Genomic DNA, 19,335 nt, shown 5'->3' with positions numbered 1-19,335 from the left:
TCAAGCGGGCATTTCTTTTTTGAAAAGTGCATGTAAATCAGCTGAAATAAGGAGCAGTGAAAATCTGGTAGGGCAATCAGACCATGTTTACGAGTCCACTTCAGTGACACTTTTAATGCTCATTGAATCCCTGGCACTACAACTTGTTCTACACTTTCGAATCTTGTTGGGCATTCTGTAATTTTGAAGTGGTGGACTCTGTCCCTTGTGCAGGCTGGCCGTGTCCAACCAGAACGTCATCGCCATCCCCCACGACAACAGGCAGGTCAGGCTGTATGACATGTCGGGCGTCCGTCTGGCAAGGCTGCCCCGCAACAACAGGCAGGTACGTGGTGCTCCAAGGTGGGCTTAATAACCCCCGCTGGCTGGCTGGGCTCCCTCAGAGTACCCCTCTCTAAAGTGAACTAAATATTTAGTTCAGTGTCGGTTTTCATCCAACTAGCAATCAATGTATACAGTCAAACCTCGATGTAACGAACTTCAATGTAACAAAACCCCCAATGTAACGAACCGCGTAATTTTTTTTAACTTCAAGTGCACACCATGTATTTTCACCGGTGATCTGTGTAACGAAGTCCCGTTTTCCGAAATTTCAATGTAACGAAGTTTCATGAACAACTAGGTATGAAATTTTGGTTGTAGTAGATTTTGGGAGACGCAAGTGCCGAAATGGGGTTTCGAAACAGCACGAACGGCAACACAGGCTGCCCAACGCCACGTATGCAGCGAGATGCGGAGTGCGTGGTCGAGTCCCTTGCCTGCTAACTGCATATGGCGCCGCCACTGCCGCCACTTTGTTCTTCGAGTTCGCTTATGCTTCTTGGGTTCCATCATTTCAGCAAGTGCACGGCAAAGCATTTGTGGGTATTTATGAGCCTTGCGCACGATTTTTTTCCCGGCTGCGTTTGTGGTTGCGCGCAAGCGGTGACTTCTGCCTCGGCCAGAAAGCGACTCGCGCGCACGCACGGCAGTGCGAGGAGCCTGACGACTTTCGCCAATAGGGATGGGGATGCGCACCCTATGGCAGGAGCTTCGAAGCGCTCGTAGAGGACGACTGGCCCTGCCAGAGACTATTAGGCTTACCATCGCGAAGGATATGTGATGGGCGCTTTCTGAAGCGGCGTGGATGCCGTTTTACAGTGCATATTTCACCCAGATTATCAGCTTCTTGCTCGCATGAACAACTTTGTTCGCCGTTCGTTTGCTGCTCGTGTAGCGTTTATCAGTTAAAAGCGGGTGCTGGAGCTACCTGCATCGCACAGGTGGTCTCCTCCCTGGCTGCGTCAGCATGCCTGTGGCTTATGAGGCACGTTTTTGCGTGCATAAAACGCTCCATGCAGTTCACACTGATGTCCGCTTGAACAAGTAAGCTCCAACAAACAGAAACAGTGTGCCAGCCGGGTATGCGCGCCACACTTTTGGTTGTAGGGACCGCTTCATGCGGCCAACACTTCATTTTTGCCGCGAATTTCAAATGTAGCGAAATTTCAATGTAACGAAGTAAATTACGAATTTTTCCGACTTCGTTACATCGAGGTTTGACTGTATTGGCTTTCTTTCTAGATGTTACTCAGTAAATCTCAATCTTCTATTGACTTAAAATTGCTAGGGAGAAGTCAAGCATTAGAGCTCTTTTTGTCTGCCTTGCCGGCGTGAGAAAAAATACTGCTGCAAAGTAGATAGGCTGAGTCAAAGTTTTGCACGAGGGGTGTCTGCCAAATCTGTGCACTGCAGCACAGGACGCATAGAGTTGATAAAGGCAGCCGAGTCATGTCAAATTTGGGGTCGTTTTCCCTTTTTGCGAATGTGATCCCGTGAACATGAACAGGAACTGAGTTTGTCTTGCGTGTGCAAATTCCAGGGCCACCGCCGCATGGTGTGCGCCGCAGCGTGGCTGGACAGCGATCAGGCGAACGTCAAAGCGAATCTCTTCACCTGCGGCTTTGACCGCAACACCCTGGGCTGGAACGTGGGCGTGCCCAGCAAGGAGGAGTGCAAGACCAGCCACGTCAAGGCCAACTGAGGCGCCGGAGAACCTTCAAAGTCTATTTCTACCCTCCGTGTTTCTCTCCAACGTGTTTCCGCTTTATGAGAGCGCGCTGGGGCAGGCTTGGCCGGTACTGAGGGAGCTATCGCAAGAGCCAACGAACATATCAGGAAGTCCGCCAGAGAGGGGTCCTGAAAAAGTAGCGGTAAACCTTATTTAGGTCATCAGTCAGGCATCACATTGAACAAGCTTGTTTAAGTGAGTAGGACCTTGTAAGTCCTTGTTTTGTTGAGATCTTGCATATGTTTAGGGCGTATTGTTAGTTAGTTCCACGTTTCTGCACCTAAGATTTCAGTTTGGTTTGTGTTTTCTTTGCACAGGCTGTTATGGTTTTCAAATTTAGGCTGGCTGGCTTGCCAGACTGTAGGGAATTTTTTTTTCCCCTGGTTTACGATGTCGGTAGAACGAAACTGTCTGAAGTGACATTTCCATAGTTTTTTCTCGAGGATCGAGTCTGTGGCTTCGGACTTAATGACCTCACGCCGTTAGGTTTAGTTGACTGATATTGAAACGTAGGAAAGGTCAGAGTGGCCTGTTATTTTTTCCCCATGTCAATCACCAGCTTGTGAAGTGGGAGATAGAGCAGTCTTGTTGCTCTTAGATACTTTACCATTTGTTACCCCCGCGTGAAACGCAAGGGTTCCGGTGTAGTACGTCTCTCTGTGACAAGGAGAGTTCAAGTGACTGTGGACAAGTGACTGTGTAAAGGGCAGCCATGCATATGCCACTTCTTCATTTGCCCCGTATTTTTTGTTTCTCTATATATCTATAAATCCTGTTTGTCAACTGGGGTGGTTGTCCTGACATTTGAAACTGAGTAGCACGTCGGCCCAATCAGCGTAACAATGCCCCACTGTCGTGGCCACTGGAATGTTTACGTTTTTTGTTTGGCTATTGTATTTGCACTTGCAAAAACTTTTTCGCTCTTTTGGCATTGGCTAGTGCGCAGTGCTACAAAAATTCTGTGTTGCCCAGCAGAACTGGTTGTGGTTGGAAAAAAAACGTTCTGCACAATACTGTTAGTCACTAAATATACATATATTTTTTTCCATTCATATTACCAGCTTTGCACAATGTGCACTTGCCAGTTTTAAGGCACTGCCGGGAGCATTTGAAGTGTAGTTCCTCTTAATACAGCGTGATGCGGTCATGTGCTGGAGCAGAGTGCAGGGTATACTGGGAAAGCGAACAGATAGTTTGTGTGAATATAGTGACACTATCATAACTTCTTTCATTCAAACTGTTTTGCCACAACTCTGCGAGCAGCGAAAGCTACTACTTGGACAGCCAGGCACTAATATTGCCTCAAAGGATCGCCACAAGGATTGCCACAAAGCCTGTAGAGGATCGCTTCACTGGCTGTGAAAAAAGATTATCTCGAAAAATGGAGGCTGGTGCATTGTTAAATTGGTGATTGCGTAAGAATTCAAAAGGAAACTTCAGTATCATATGTCAGTAAGGTGTCAATTTCTTCTAATTTCAAGTTAACACTGCTGCACCCGCACGTTAAAAGTACATGCTGACATATTGTTTCTTAGCATAGACTGGTCTGAATTCAAAAAAGCAGCAACTTCTCAAAGCCATCACTGGGAAGCACCTAAAGGGAATTGCAGAAACTGTTGAATGAAGTGAATGGTCCAGAATTGGAGAAACCCTCTTCCAGACCTACACTATAATGCGGAAGGCTGTCTCTCTACTTGTGATCAGGCCTTGTGGCTGTCTGTTTGCCAAATTGTATAAATCACACGAAGAATGGGCTGAAGTGTGCAGTGCAACATGTTCTGTGTACTGTGAATGCTGTCTTAGTTGAATGAAGGGACGGCTATGTTTTCTCTGTGGCACCCCCGAGCACTCTCATTTTGTCTTAGGTCCAACTGGATAACACGCCAGCCACAAAATACGTGAATAGTGTCACTTCTTAGGTTCCATACTGTTAGCGACCCTAGACCTAGTGACATTCCATTTGTGAAGTGTTCCAACTGTCTAATTTAGTGTCTACACGTCCACAAGTTTGGTGTTCCATGTGCGACATATCAGTGTAAATAGAAGCCACGAGAAATGTGTATCGCGCTACTGTGTGCCGTTGCTGTTCTAGTCTTGTACAGGCACAGACATTGGCAAACTCTCAAAGATCAGTTACTGCACTGTTGTGCAGATTGTAATGTACTTTGTTCTACCTTTTTTGTTTGCTTCTTTGCCCAAAAAATAAATGGCATTCAATTTTCAGCACAATTATTTCATGTCTGTGAAGGAAGTAGCATCAATGGAAATAGCGTCAATGTTGGAAGGAAATGGCGTCAATGTTGGCGTGAAAGAAGGAAATAGCGTCAATGTTGGCAAGGTACCTTTGATTTCCTTGTCACCATCACACTTGCAATTGAAGGATATTACAGGTGTGAAATAGACTGTTGGAAAGGCCATATGTTTTGGGGTTATACATTTCACTCACTAGTTATTTGCCATTCTGCAGCCATCCACGCTCAGCAAACATGCCTTGCGAGCGCCGGCTGCGGACGGGTCCGTTATTTGCGGGGACAGACAAAGAAAGGAGGCGGCAAGGGCAAAACATCCATGGCAGCATTTATTGCAAAGTGCAAATCCTACATATACTGCATACAGACTAATTGTAGGCCATAATGGTAACATTGAAAGCAAGGCATTAAATAATGCTAGAAATTGAAATGATTCTACTCACCGATGGAATACCGGAGCAGCAGGGCACCAGTATTCCATCCAATTCCAATTCCAATTCCAATGGGGGGGTGGAATCTCCCAGCTCTCCCGGAAGCGTCCCTTAATGTCCACACGCTACTGCATCCCCAAGACAAGAGCCTGTCAAAAACCTCGCTAATTCATGGCGCTGATGTGGAGGAGGAACTGGTTGTCAGGTAAGGCAGAGGAAAAAAAAGGTTAATGACCCCCCCATCTTTCTGGTGACCACGAACCCTCCGGTTGCTGGTGCACTCCTGTCGCGCGATGCTGGAGAACTAACCAGATAGGGGTTCGCGTGAAAGTCGCGATCCTCGCATCCCTCCCTCCGAAATTGCTTGCGTATGCCGGCAAGAGCTGACTACAGGACTAGAGGCAACAGAAGGTTCGTTCGTCGATTAAATTGTTAGTCACTGCATCGTGTTGCCTACGTCAGCTTGCGCTTGTCCAGTGCCACCGCTGGTGGTGTACCAGCAGGCCTGGTCGTCACCCACTGATGCCTGCAGGCAGGTAGAGCGGGAAGGATTCGCACCAGCCAGGCCAAGCAAGCATTGATGAAGTGGCGGTACATCAGTCATGGCCCATAGCCGCAAGGCGACCAGAGGCTGCCGACTCCCTCAACCAGGCTGGCAGTGGTATGCTGCACCACGCCACTTCAGCAGGCTCGCCAGCTGCAGACGACCCATTGTCCGGAACAGTAGTCAGCAGCATAAGCGCTTTTCGTCGTGCGGTCCAAGCATGGGTGGCTCAGCTGCACAAAGAGACTCCTTGCACCTGCGGTATAGGGCAGAAATATAGCTTTCCGATCGCACCGCCTTTGTGGCGCAATCCTAATGCCAAGTTGTCAGCATTGCTATCGCTCTGTTAATGTCAACAAAGCCCAATAAGTCGTCCAAACCAAAATGTCCAAATCGCCCAAAATGTATAGGGCAGGAAAAATGCTACAGTAGCCCTTTGACCAGGTGGTTCTGTGCCGAATATCACTATTGTCACGGCTTCTGCGTTACTGCCAGCTTGTTTATGTCAACAAAGCTCGCCCAGTCGTCTTTACCCTGCAGTGTGTAGGGTAGGGAGAATACAAACTCGAGTGCATCAACAGCGGGACACGCTCCGCTGGTTCAGCGGCTGAGTTTTTCAGCTATGCAACGGCTCTGGAAATGTCAGCAGAGTTAAAAACCAGTACAAGGCACAAAGAACACACACGATCACATCGGCCACCCGGCACAATGCTTTGCCACAAAAATGCGAAAGCACTATTTGCTCACATCACTAATACTTCATTCATACACATGAACGTGGAAACTGTATTTGCTCCCAATGACAGCCTTATGTTCCCAGTCCCACACATGAACACCGCTTGCGCAAAAATGCTTAAATGCATTTCGGCACACTGGCGCTAACTTCACATGAACAGAGCTTGGTCGCTCGAGCCGAACAAGAGGACTCGCACAATGTTACAATGGACCTTTCCCCGTATGTAAACACTGACGTCACGAAGCGGAAGCGGCCCCGGAATGTGGCGGCACTTGGCAGCAGGGGTTTATACCCCCCCTTCCCTAACAAGTGGCGTAGCCGGAAGAAGGGAGGGGGGGGGGGGGGGGGTGGCTGACCTGGCTTTAGCTCTCCCACCAAAAAATTTTTTCCGGCCGGCACAGTCACGTGCTGCCTGTTATGCCTCATTGAGCATGAGATTTCGCCATCAAGGAAGCACTTAAACTGCATATATGTTTGCATATCAAGATCACATGTATGAAGAACGACATGTTGATTCATAACTGAGCTTTCACATATTCATTTAAAAAAAAAAAATACCGCTGATTGCCTCCCCTCCCTTGGCTTGGTTCCGCGTGATAGATCTCTTTTCTTTCTTCTTTCTTTCTTCTTTTCCCTGTCTCTTAAAAACTCTGACTTCGGTCCAGTTTGTTTATTTTTAATTGGCATCACCCGTTATACGTATGTGGTGCGGGTTCGGCTTTTATTTTACTTTATAGCCCTTTATTTTGTCTGTCTGTCTTATGCGTGGTATGTCACCTGTGAACAAAGGTGCATATCTTTCGAAAGTGCCGTTATTAGAGACATTCACGACTTAATGCCTGCCCTACACGTGGGTGCTTATACAAAACAAAGTGACTGAGTCAGGATGATTGCGGAGGGGTGAAGCCCCAAAAGCAATGGCGTCCTTGGGTGATCTCAGCGCACGGCCGCCAAAGGAATGCATTGCGTCCTGTTGTGTGTGAGATGTCGCCACATGGAGAATAATTGGCCGGCTGAGTTGTTCTCAGCAGAAGAGATTGACACGTCATGGCATGGCCAGGGAAGCAAGTGGTCCGCACTAACTGGGGGCGGGGAAAAAAGAGGGACCCATGGCCATTAACGAATGAAGACTGGTACTATGAAGGTAACAGACGATCTTTGTATGTACAAGCAGAATAGCGTGTAAGCGGCGGTGGCAGACATTCAAGACTCGTACAGGGTAAGTGAAGAAAAAGCGATGGGTCCAGGTATTGGACAAAACTTTGCTTTAGCTGAATGAATTCCGTGCATGGGCAGGGCCCTTGTGAGTGAGGCACAGAGCTAAGTATGCCCCTCTTCCGTGCGTCACCCCTTCATTCTTCCTTTTTCACGTTTCTGTCAAGCCCGAGAAGATGTTGGTGTGGGATAATTGTATGGTCTCGGCTTGCTTGCACTGTGTTTCCCCTTCTGAAAGCCTCGTTGCAGAGTAATTTCCTCCGCGATTAGGCAGATTTGTTCAGCGCTATTTTTTTTTTTAACCTAGGAACCTGGGGAATAGTGGGTCGAAAAAAGGGGCATGTTGCGGCTCACTGAGCCAGTTCCAGTCTTTATCTTAAACGTGAAGGCATGATGGGCACCAGCTCTGCAGACGGTGGTATGGTGACGGAAACAAAGACCCAATGGCCATCTTCCATCAGTCACAACTAAAGCTCTTCCATTGTGTCCACGGCCGCTATGCCACTGGGCGGCGGCTGCCGAGAGCAGTGTATATTCAGGGGCCTGAGTCGCAACAACGGCAATATGCCACAAGGACAGCACCACCCCTGGCTTTGGGAAGCTCGCGCTTGAAGTTCTAACAGACAAAAGAGGCCTCTATTTGCAAGTCATTTTCCATTGATTTATCCTTGCATGATCACTGATGTCTTTTGACGATGGAGGTTGCATTGTGCCTTAAGCTGTGGGGTGTAGATCAATTAATTACTTCCTAATATTTGCACGGTGTCACAGTACCTTTGTGTCTGCGAGCCAAAAATTTTGTATCTCATTTTATTTCGAATGCATTATTTCCGTCTGAGTTGGTTGTTGAAAGAAGCGCCCACGATGAAGCAGATAGGTAACTTTGAATGAGGGAAAACGTAACTAAGGCTCATGTAAATGCCTAAATATTTTATGGTGCACGAAGTTTGGGAGAGTTACTCAGGGCGTATTGGGACAGCGCCGCGTATCACCACACGAAGAGTTAAAAATTAATGTGTACTCTCTGCAGTTTAAGTAGTTTACATTTACAGGTATGCTACTCCATTTGAGGTCTACCGCTGTCGCATGGTGTGCCCGTTATTGGGACCTTTGCTACCGCGTTTCATATCGACACGCGCGTTCACTGCTACACCCAATTTTAAAATCATCATGACAGCGTGCGCAAGTGAAGGGCATTCGTGCTGGTGGCGAAGAAATGAACGTGTCTTTCTGGTATAATTTAAAATTTTCCTTTAACTTTTCCAGGCCCTCTTTGAAGTTTTGTGGGCGCAAGAGTATTGTTCTTTCAAGGCCCAGTCGGTATGGAATGACAAGTGAATGTCGCAATTTTGTTGAACAAACAGGTTACAGACCACCGGCCCTCTCAAGAGCACCAGCACACCTTCGCTCTCCCCCCTCTCCCCCCTCTCCCCCCCCCCCCCCCCCCCCCAAATGTGTGTGCATCACATCACCCACGCGCGCTGATGTAATTCTGCCTGGATCCACAACTGTTACGTATACATTCTAAAATGTCATATGAAGAAAATTTTGAGCAATCGTCAGCGTTACTTCAGTAACCAAAATGACAGAGAAATTATCGACTCTGCAAGTTTAAGCCACTCCATCATGTTGTAGCCTTTAACCATGCTTCAGTTTGAACATCAGGGCCTCTGTTATCCAATGGAATACTTTAACCGTGTCATTACTGTCCGTTTCATGCTGAAGCGTGGTAGTCTGTAGCATTTATGTATGCGTGGCCATGCCATTACGCATGTTTTCTTGGTGCACTCCGGGAAACAAAATGCTGACTTGTTTCGAGCATCGCATCATTCCCAAAGGTCATGCTGGGTATGTACGACTGTCCTATGCTCTGTTTTCTGGTGGACTAAGGAGCTTCCCAACATAATTTCTATTTCCCGTGTCGCTAACGAAAACTACAAAATTCCTATGCGTCCTATACATTCCAAAACCGTCCATGTTCTTACACTGTAAAGACTAAACCGGCAGTCTGTATTTGGCTGAACAGTGGCAGTGCACGAGTGCGCTGAAAAGTTTGTCATTAAATTAATGTTTGAAACCAAACTGGTAGAACCTCATTATGATTCCTTCCTCAGATCTTACGACAGAATTCCAAACGTGGCAAGATTTTGCTCGACTTGCACAGGACATGCCTAACCGCAAGAGCATGGTCAGACACCGCCGTCTTTGTGTTATTATTTTTTCTTGCTAAATTTAATGTTTGATATGGCATTGGATAATGAACTTTGCAGTGGCTTGCTATGCCTTATCCAGGAGTGGTTCTTACACTTAAAGGGATGGCCGCCCCGGAAAAGTTACTGGATAGTACAAGCCTTCAGGCAGGCCATAGGGCATGTATGCACGAAGCATTGAATACTCGACAGAGAATAATGTAACTATTTCAGAACACCAAGGGGGAGCTCAGTACAGCAGACTCGACATTTGGGCTGTACTGAAATGTCGACCAGCTTCTCATGTCCGCTCAGAGCTCTGATAGAAGCTACGAGATGGGCTGCGTTAGAGACTCAAAACAGAAACGGAAATCACAACTGGCATGGCTTGACAAATACTGATGGCTGAATTATTCTGCTTTGCGTGAGGGGTAATCCTGCCATGTTCATGTAATTTTCTCCATTAACAGCGCTGTTCTTGTGCTTATGTCTGTGTGTTTAGGGTTGCCATTTGCTGAAATTATTGCTAGCGATATAACGCTTCTTGTATGCATGATTCATAGCCTGTCGTTTTTTTTAACAAAAGACCTACGCTACACATATATTTGTAGCGCAGGTCTTGTCTTAAAAAAGGAAACTAGAGGCTAAAGTAACGTAAATTATGTTGTAACGTAAGTGCATAGATTCGATGCAGTCTGCACAGAGTGAGTTCCATTGACCTTACACTGAAAGCTGCTGTACGGGCGTAGAATGCTTATATGCCAAAAATTTTCTTTTGCATTTGGGACAAGAACAACTAAATGAAAAAATCTCATTCTTGCTGCAGAACGATGGCCCTAACTTCTGAGTCGAGGTATGGCGATGGTCCCGGGGACGTGGTCTGGTCACAATCGGGTACCCCGTGGTTCACCTGAAGTCGCTCTACATGTCTTAGGGCCGCCTGGAGAGCTTGGAGCTGGGCGTGCCTGCTGCCTGTTTCGGGCAAAGGTTCTGCGCCTAGGAAGCCCCGTGTGCGGACGTGTCAGATCGGGAGCACCGCAGGGGCTTGCGCTAGGCGAGGGCTTTTCACTGCCCGGCCCAGAATTAAGGTAGCCCGTGCATGCCTGGTAATGGAGAGGGCTCATTCCCTGAGAGATGCACGGGATGTGGGCCAGGTGGGCTGGTTCATAGCCATTTGCGGCACTGTTGTGGCAATGGCAAAGCTTACGTAAAACACCTTTCTGTGGTTACCATGCACACACAAGCTCTCCATCGTGGGCGTCAGACTTGGACTGCGATATGCGAAGGCCCTGCACGCGAGGCTGGGCGCTTGGTCACCGCGTCAACAGCCTCCTGGGATGCTGCAGATGCGCCTGCCAGCTGGCCCCCTCTCTGCCTTCTCGAGGTTGTCCAGGAGGCGCATAGGTACGATGCTCCTTTGGTGCGCTCCAGTTCCAACGTAGTGAGGCTCACAAACCCCGTATTCGGAAAGCCAAATAACTTACCGAATGACGTAAGAAAGTCTTTCGTAAGGGCCGTAAAAGGTAGCATGAGAGAAAGCCAGCGTCATTCATACGAGAATTCAGTGGCCTTGCCGAAGTGGAGCAGTGAGGTTCGGGAGGAATGAACCTTAGGGGGTTGTGGATAGACGAGCAAGTTGGCTAAGGCGGTGGTCTTCGAGGGGCTGTGGGATCGTGTTAAAGGTGCCAGTTGAGAGTAGTCGGATTGTAGAGGGGTTGGCTGGAAGGTGAAGTGCTGCTCTGTATACGCTGCGCTGTAAAGCTTGATTGATTGTATCGTTTAACGCGCCGACGCAACGCAGGCAACGAGGAGCGTTTTTTAAACGTGCGCCGGAATCTCGTACACACGGGCGTTTTTGCTTTTCGCCTCCATCAGAAAAGCGGCCGCCGCGGCCGGGAATTGAATTCGCCGCGACCTCGTGCTCAGCAGCACAATGCCTTAGCCACCAGCCACTGCGGCGGGTCTCTGTAAAGCTTCCAATTTGTCAAATTCCGCTTTTTTAACGATAAGTAAGGAAGGGAGCACGTGAGACGTGAGGTGAAGAGAGCTGTAACCAAGGGCGTCCGCAGAACTTTTTCCAAGGGGGGGCATCCGTTAGCGGGGGGGGGGGGGGGGGGGGAAGGGGGGGGGGGGAAGGTTGGATAGCACCAAAAAGGCGCTATTTGTGGTTACAAAAATTGCAAACATTGAATTAGAACCAGACTTGGAGAATATACATTGGATTTTATTACCGAACAAAGAAATAAAGTTAATAAAGAAAATGCGAAAAGTTACTGTCACTTTGTAAAGAAGAGTGGCCAGTCTCGCCTGCGTGAGGGTTCTCGACTCGCCAACTGATCACCAGGACACAGCACAATACGTTTACATACATACAACGGCACTCCGTCAATCTTCCTTGAAGTGAAATGGCTCACACAATAAAGATACTACTGGCATCCCTGACTTTCAGCGTTTTGAGGGGCTGATTTATAGGTTTCGGGTCTTGGGTGGTGCCGACATTTCGCAATTTCGAAGGAAACGGTGTACAAGGTGATGGGACGGCACGGGAGGATGTTACACTCTCCCTACTAAGTGTAGCGGTGAAGATTATGTGCTAGATATAGCTGCAAATTTGTCCGAAAACTGATGTTCTTGCGGTAAGACTGCATAAATCTAGAGTTTAGAAAAAGAAAAAAAAAACGTCAAACCTTTCATAATTGTTCGCTATCTTCAATAGCCAGCACAGGCTGTCTGTTTCACTGCCGTCACATGACCGGCAATGTTAGTCAGTGGGGCTCTTCGATTTACAGTCGCGGACTCACCGCGGAGAGTCCGCGGGTAGTGCGAGGATTCCCCGAAGCCATAGGTATATATGGGAAAATCGAATGCCGGACTGCTTCTCAAGGAGTCCGTGGTGAGACCGAGACAGTAAATCGAAGAGCCCCACTGTCTAAAGTGCAATGTTGACCGCAGTCCTGAAGGGCGTTCCATACGGATACGCAGGACCTGAGTGTGCTAATCATTTGAGTAGCTTGGATTGTTTGGCTAGTTGGTTCACGTACATAATTAAAAAAACTTTGCGCTAAAGGACGGGAAAGAGAGAACGTCGGTGTCGTTCTCTCCTCTCTGCCCTTCAGGGTAAAGTTATTTTAATTATGGGCCAACCAAGCTGTGCAGTTTTTTTGTAGTGCATAAAAATATCCGAATCCCAATCTCCAAGGGGGGGCAGTTGCCCCCCCTTGCCCCCCCTTCCGGACGCCCATGGCTGTAACAAGTGGTAATCTCTTTTTCGGTGGGCCCAACGGATAAGTGGGCACGAGCCGGGGCTCGCGCGCCGTGAAAGAGAAAAAGCAGTGCGGTAGGAGGTATATGGGCGAGCGCTTTGAGAAAGGCGACGCAAGATCGCCGGAAAAGGATCGAAACAGCTGCGGGAAAAGAGTAACGGAGCGTAACTTCAGAAAAAAATACGTGTCTCAGGGTTTTGTTCATATCTCAAATCTTAATCGTAGAAGGATGACTGAAAGTCTATAAAACTAATTTCATGTAATCCGTGGTGCCTAAGGATGCTTATCGGCCTGTACTGCGAGCTGTAATAAACCGGGTCGCCAGTCCGCAGCTGCTTCCGTTCCTGACTGCTGCGTATGTGTAACTTTGGCTTTTTCTTCTTGTTCTTTTTTTTTTTTCAGATGTTGGCCTTGTTCGACAAGCCAGGACACCTCTTTGAAGTTCCAAACCCGAAGCGCGTCCAAGCCTGCCCGTGTTCTGTACAAGCTTGCAATCCTTCACGCCGCCAAAACATGACGTCGTGCATCTCTCCATGTTGCTCATACTCCTTGCTTCAGTTGCGAAAATAAAAGAGTTTCCAAAACATTTGCTGCCTCTATTAAGGCTCCTGAGCTCGCTGGCTACGCCAGCTTGAGCACAGTGGCGTGCATGTACAGAATTCAAAAGAAAAATTTTAAAATATGAATATAAAAGGGAATGTGGATGGGAAACTACGTTTTAGAACACACCCTGACTCACTAAGATATCTGAATATACGAATAAAAAAAGATCACATGAAAACTCACGTCGAAGAGAAAACTTACACACGTGGTGTGAACGTTTCCCTCAAAAGGTCTAACATTACGCTGCACGCAAGGGAGCAAATTCTGACTCCCCTATGCCAACCTCTCCAATAAACATTGCTATCTCTCTTTCTCTCTCGGGTGCAAGGACTGACACCCTTATGCCGGGTTTATACTTCAACAGTTCCAGTGAAAAGTTTTGCTAAAGAACGCTTGAAAAGACCCCCTTTATCAGCAAAAGATTTGCCCGATAACATAAAAGTTCTCACCCTTCGAGCCGAAGTATTCTGCACTATGGTCAAAAACACGGCAAGTTTGCTGAAAGGTCCGCGGATTTCTATATTACTGTCTCCGTTAATTAATTACGCTAAACTCGGTAATGCGTGGCTAATTACAGCTTCGCAGGCTTGTGGATGTGAAGGGGCGTATATTTTGAGCGTCCCGAAAATTTTTGGCCTGAACGGGCGTTGTCTAACCATTCTGAAGGCACCAAAAGGCGCAAGAAAGGCGCTAAGAGGCACGATTTGCGTTGCCGTTATCAGGAAAATCTTTTGCTGATAAGGGGGGTCTTTTCAAGCGTTCTTTAGCGAAACTTTTCCCTCAAAGGGTGTAGGTATAGCCCTGCAAAAGAGAGTCAGCACGTACACCCTCAAGGGAGTCAAAGTTTACACCTTTTCGCGCAGCCTAATGTTACACCATGGTTACACCTTCGAGTGAAAAGTTTTGCTAAAGAATGCTTGAAAATACCCCCCTTATCAGCAAAAGATTTTCCTGATAACGGCGACGCAAATCGTGCCTCTTGGCGCCTTCCTTGCCCTTTTCGGTAGCATTTCGGCTGACGTACCCGCAAATTTTCCCGCCATTTTTTTTGCGGGGCTACCATGGTTGCCAGACCAGGAATGCCCTCCCCGCTAAAAGAGCGGCTGCAGGTGGTCGCCAGTTTCAGTCCGCTCTGGTTACAAACCCCTGCGCGCTCGCGCCGCGGGCTCTGGCGTGGGCCCGGGTGCGGATCTGTCAGTCCGCTCTGGTTGCAAACCCTTGCTCGCTCGCGCCGTGGCTGCTCGCTCCCGGGCCCGAGCCAGAGCCCGCAGGGGTTTGTAACCAGAGCGGACTGAAACTGGCGACCACCTGCAGCCGCTCTTTTAGCGGGGAGGGCATTCCCGGTCTGGCAACCATGGTAGCCCCGCAAAAAAAAAATGGCGGGAAAATTTGCGGGTACGCCAGCCGAAATGCTACTCGTATTTCGTCCACACCCGTGGCTAGTAGCGCTAGTTCTGAAGCTTTCAGCCTTAGCTTGACCAGGTAAATTATATAGTTCCACACGCATTAGGGAACAAACATTATTAGAGCCATTTAAGGCGGAGTCTGTCCCTGAGAGGGCGTTTCTCTGCGCCAATGACGTGTGGAGGTTAGATGGCGGTATACAGTGGCCGGCAGATTTCGTCGTCTTGTCAGAGATTGAGCCCCGCGCATAAGCCGTAGGCCTGATTCAGTACATTGCAGCAATTTTTTTTCACTTTTGTTCCTTTCTCTTTCATTTCTTTTACTTGTCTGTTATCGCATTACTGTTTTTTTACTTAATTCAGTACGTCTATTTCTATCGTCGAATAGGACTCCTCTGGTTTGAAGCGAAAATATGGCCGTATGTGAACATTATTTGTTTGCCGCTGTGCTTTCGGTGCCTCTAATTAGTGCTGAACGCTTTGGTGAGTAGAGGAAGGGAGGACAACAATCGTGAATCATTTTATGCATTTTTATTGACCACGAAGGAAATATATTCTCTGCCAGGGCACACTTGCTTTCGAGATGAACGAGCCCGCTGGCCAACCAAGTAGGCGGGATACATAACTAAACGTCTTGACTCTTGGCAGCGTCAACAGACACTGACGCCGCCATCACTACGAACACCGGAACGCGCGCACACTGTTTATTTCCGATGAGTTTGAAGCAAACGTCCCTCTGGGGGTGGAAACTCAGTCGGGGTTCCCCACAGGCTCACATATTTCGCACAGGTAATGCACCACTCTGGCAGGGCTGCTAGGCTCCTTTGTGACGATCTGCTTGGGGCTTAGCGTCACTGAGGCGCTTTGCGACTGTTTTTCGCATTGCCACCATGCATAATCGAGCCCTTCATTGCACAACACTTGTCGATACCGAATCGGTAATCTTTGAGCAGCTACATCTGATAACACTGGTATGGCACGCCATGGTTATCTGGACAGAAATTGGTACAGTTAGAGCCACTGAGAAAACTAAACAGTACGCCGAGTATTACACTCAACTCTACGAGTGACGACAAGAACGGTCAGACTTCTGCCCGCATGCTACTTTGCCGACGGATACGCCGAACTCCCCTGTACAAGTTTCACACAACAGTCGGTTTACCTTTTTCGCCGTCCGGGGCCAAATCCTGGTTAGGGCACGTTGCCTAGAATGAACACTTTCCCACCAGCCTAGAGGACAAAGTACCCGAGTAAGGACTTCGCTTCATGAACGGTGCGACGTTCACACGGGGTCAATGGCTGTCCCTAACCGCACTCCTAGCGAATCATTTTTGGAATTATGCTCACTAGGAGTGCGAACTTGTTCGCTCTTTTTTTTTTCTCTCCCAACTTTAATGAGCGTCATTATGACAACTAGAATTTGCTAAAATACTGTTCGAAACGAGATACAAGAGACCGATACAGTACTTGATGTCGCTCGAGCCGACAGAGCCAGCGAGCCGCATCGACTGTGTACAAACGACAAAGGCAGTACTCCGGTTTCGAACAGGGTTTAATTCCAAGACAGGCGCAGCCACGGACGGCTCGACTCGAACGGCATACGTGAACGCTCGACGACGGCACCGTCCTCCAAGGTGGTGACCGGGACACAGATAGGAGGCGGTCTGCACCAAGAGGCAAATCACGTTAAAAATGTTACGTTTAGAGGCCACCATTCCTTACCGAATGCGGACAGGGTTTAATGATATCAAGACAGGCGCAGGCACGGACAGCTCGACTCGAACGGCATTCTGGACGTCTCGATGACGGCCCAGTCCTGCTCGGAGGTGGCCGGGACGTGCACAGGCAGGAGGCGGCCTGGAACAAAAGGCAAAGCACGTTAGAAATGCTTCACTTTCGAAGGTAATCACGGCTTACCGAATGCGGGGTCCAGGATTACGCCTGGCAAGAACGGGAAGGGACGCTGAAAGGCAAAGTAACAGACGAACAGCGACAGAACCACTTTTATTACCACAAAACACCTCTGTACAAAACACGCGTCGTCGAGCTAGATAGGACAGATGGAGACGTGTACCTGCCTAGCCAGAAGAGTAGTGCATGTTTGCGTGAAGGAGCAAGTGCAATTAGACAGGACACAAGGGTCAGGGAAAGGGGAGGGCGGAGGCGGTGCCGGACGCGAACCTGAAAAGGAACCAAGGACACCAATTCCATCACTCGCCTTTGCCACGACCCCAATTTGGAGCCGTGGACCGCAGAGGTGCGTTCCGTGCTTCAGTGATGCTCGTTGAAGGTGGCGACTGTATTCCGAACGCCGCGCGAACCGAGGACGTGCGAGCGGAAGGCGTTATCAAAGTGCATACCTCGGCTACCGCGGCGTTCGGAAAGGAAGACCGACTATCACCACAACCTAACGGGGCTTCCGAGCTAAGTCCGACGCTAGAGGCAGCGGCGAAGGGCTCCACCACCGCCACTGCGCCGCTGTCCCGAAAGCTACAGCCTATAACGCGCACCGCAAAGCTTTGGTGACAGTCGGAATCCCTGCGTCGCGACGGCCCAGGAAACGACCGGCTCCGAGGCTAATGTGCGCTCGGTTAGGAAAATTCAAATGCGCAAACGTTCGGCGTCTCGAAAAAACGATACGAAAGCCGGTTTCGTGGGCACGCCGCACGTCGCACCGGGCCTTCGGCCACGGAACTCACCACTTGGAAGAGTCGTCGGTGAAGACTGTGAAGCAGCATACCGTGAAGGAAGTCCGTGAGGCCTTCGTGGGTATTCGCTTGTCCGAGCGAGCCGGTTGGGAGCGGGGATGACACAGGCACAACGAAAAACGACTGAAGGAAAAGAAAACGACAATACTTATGGCATTAAAACACCTCTTAGCGCGAACCAAACTGCCCAATAGACAGTATACCGCGTAGAAAAAAAACTCACCCGTCCATCGCCGCCGACAGCGCGCCGCCACCTACTCTGCGCCCGATGCGCAACAGACAGGCAAATGGCGTACCCCTTGTTCTAAAACGCGCTTATCCTGGCATTACAGAGCGCTGCTATTGGTCGGCTACCGCCTACCCCTCACTCTTTCACATCGATATCGTCTTCCAGAACATTCTGCCAGTTGTAAAACAAAACGAAAAAGATATCGCGTCAAGTCGCAGCCGCGCGGCCACCGGAGCATGCATGACAAGGCATTTTATGCTGCGTCACGGAGCAAGATAACCTTCTTGCTTGCGGTGGTTCTTCATGTCGGCTAGGGGGCTTCGGCTGGCGCGATTGCACGGTCCTATCGATCATGCGGCCGTTACCGGCCGTCTTCCGCGGCTTTTGAAACCGAATAAAAAACGCCACGTCTTGAAGAAACAGTCGACTGCGCGGGAACACAAATGCTACTGCGTACGAGTCGTTGATTGATTGATTGATTGATTGATTGATTGATTGATTGATTGATTGATTGATTGATTGATTGATTGATTGATTGATTGATTGATTGATTGATTGATTGATTGATTGATTGATTGATTGATTGTAAGGTTCAACGCACCGACGAAATGAAGGCGATGAGGCGCGCCGTAGTGGAGGGCTCCGGATTGATTTTGACCACCTGGGTATCTTTAATATGCGCCGAAATCTCGTATATACACGGGCGGTTTGGCTCTTCGCATCCATCAGAAAAGCGGCCACCGCGGCCGGGACTCGAACCCGCGTCCCCGTTCTCAGCAGCACAACACCTTAGCCACTGAGCCATCGCGGCGGGTGCGTACGAGTCGTGGCTGTAAGAAAATTAGTGCCCTTCCACTCTGTGAAGAAGAACGACCTGCGAAGCTGGACGCAGTCCACGGAGTGCACGAAAGGAAACACGTTTGTTCGTAAATAGCGATTGAGCATACTTCCTAAACTTGGAAGGACCCAAGGTTCAGTCTCGCGGACAAACTAGGAGCTGACTCCCGCTTCGTAGGCATCTCACTGTTCGTGTAACACACCAACCCAATCCGCTCGATCACTGAGAGGACACCGGACAAGTCGCATTGGGCCGTTTGATGTCCGCGTTTAAAGGGGCCCTGAACAGGGTTCCAAAGGTTTAGATTTTACGTGCGCAATCATTGGAGTACTATCCAAAGAACATCCTGTCGCAAAAATTATTTAAAAGCGTCCAGTATTAGCCGAGCTGTCGTTCATTAAAAAGGGCCCGCAACAAGGCCTGGCGCATTCCCTCTTTAACCGCTCCTCCAAAGCACTGTGGAAGCGGAGACGCCACCGACCAGGCGCAACATGGAGGAAAGAAAAGACCTGATCGGTGACACCTAGAGAAACAGGGTTGCGTAACTTGCGTCGAGAAGCGCGCAGACTCCGCTCGGCGGTGCGTCACGCTTGTAGCAGACGACGGCCAAGCTCCATTCGATTCAGACGCGATTCCCTGCAACGCCTGCAACGTTGCACGGTGCGCTGCACCAAAGCGCTCGATTCGCCGCTGCAGGAATGGTGCCGTGCACCGCGTCGCTCGATTGCTCATGGTGCAGCAGTGGTGCCGCCGTGGTGCAGAGAATCGCTGCACCTGCTACGGAGGAGGTGCAGCGATTCGGTGCCGTGAGCGTTGGGGCGTTGCGGGTTGGCAGGCGGCTACCGGCAGTTGTGGCAACCGCGTGAAAATGTCCGTC

At 49.1% G+C, this 19,335-nt stretch overlaps 1 protein-coding gene and 1 long non-coding RNA gene across 7 annotated transcripts in view; one reads left to right on the top strand and one right to left on the bottom strand.

Moving 5' to 3' along the window:
• Wdr37 (WD repeat domain 37) overlaps nt 1-4,279 on the top strand; it is a 138,358-nt gene extending 134,079 nt beyond the window's left edge. For all 4 annotated transcript variants that reach the window (XM_077706628.1, XM_077706627.1, XM_077706626.1 and 1 more), the window contains 2 exons: nt 214-325; nt 1,862-4,279. In XM_077706628.1, coding sequence (XP_077562754.1) covers nt 214-325; nt 1,862-2,023 — 274 coding nt within the window. In that variant the 3' untranslated portion in view covers nt 2,024-4,279. The remainder of the gene's footprint in view (nt 1-213; nt 326-1,861) is intronic.
• An 11,774-nt stretch (nt 4,280-16,053) lies between these two features.
• LOC144178631 (uncharacterized) lies at nt 16,054-18,629 on the bottom strand. 3 transcript variants are annotated; one of them, XR_013324033.1, is made up of 5 exons: nt 17,615-18,606; nt 17,424-17,514; nt 16,601-16,646; nt 16,406-16,540; nt 16,054-16,347 (listed from the first exon to the last, which is right to left on the bottom strand). It is a non-coding gene; the product is annotated as an uncharacterized LOC144178631 (long non-coding RNA). The 3 variants fall into 3 exon arrangements; XR_013324035.1 differs by lacking the exon at nt 16,054-16,347 and adding an exon at nt 16,758-16,864 and having other exon boundaries at nt 16,451-16,540; nt 17,615-18,629; XR_013324034.1 differs by lacking the exon at nt 16,054-16,347 and adding an exon at nt 16,758-16,864 and having other exon boundaries at nt 16,406-16,646; nt 17,615-18,626.
• Nucleotides 18,630-19,335: the final 706 nt, after the last annotated feature.

This window comes from Haemaphysalis longicornis, unplaced genomic scaffold (assembly GCF_048455015.1).
Source record: "Haemaphysalis longicornis isolate Haplotype H1 unplaced genomic scaffold, Haemaphysalis longicornis Haplotype H1 scaffold_4, whole genome shotgun sequence".
NCBI classification, from domain to species: domain Eukaryota; kingdom Metazoa; phylum Arthropoda; class Arachnida; order Ixodida; family Ixodidae; genus Haemaphysalis; species Haemaphysalis longicornis.
Note: the sequence above shows the minus strand (reverse complement) of the source record. Positions and strands in the feature narration are given on the sequence as shown.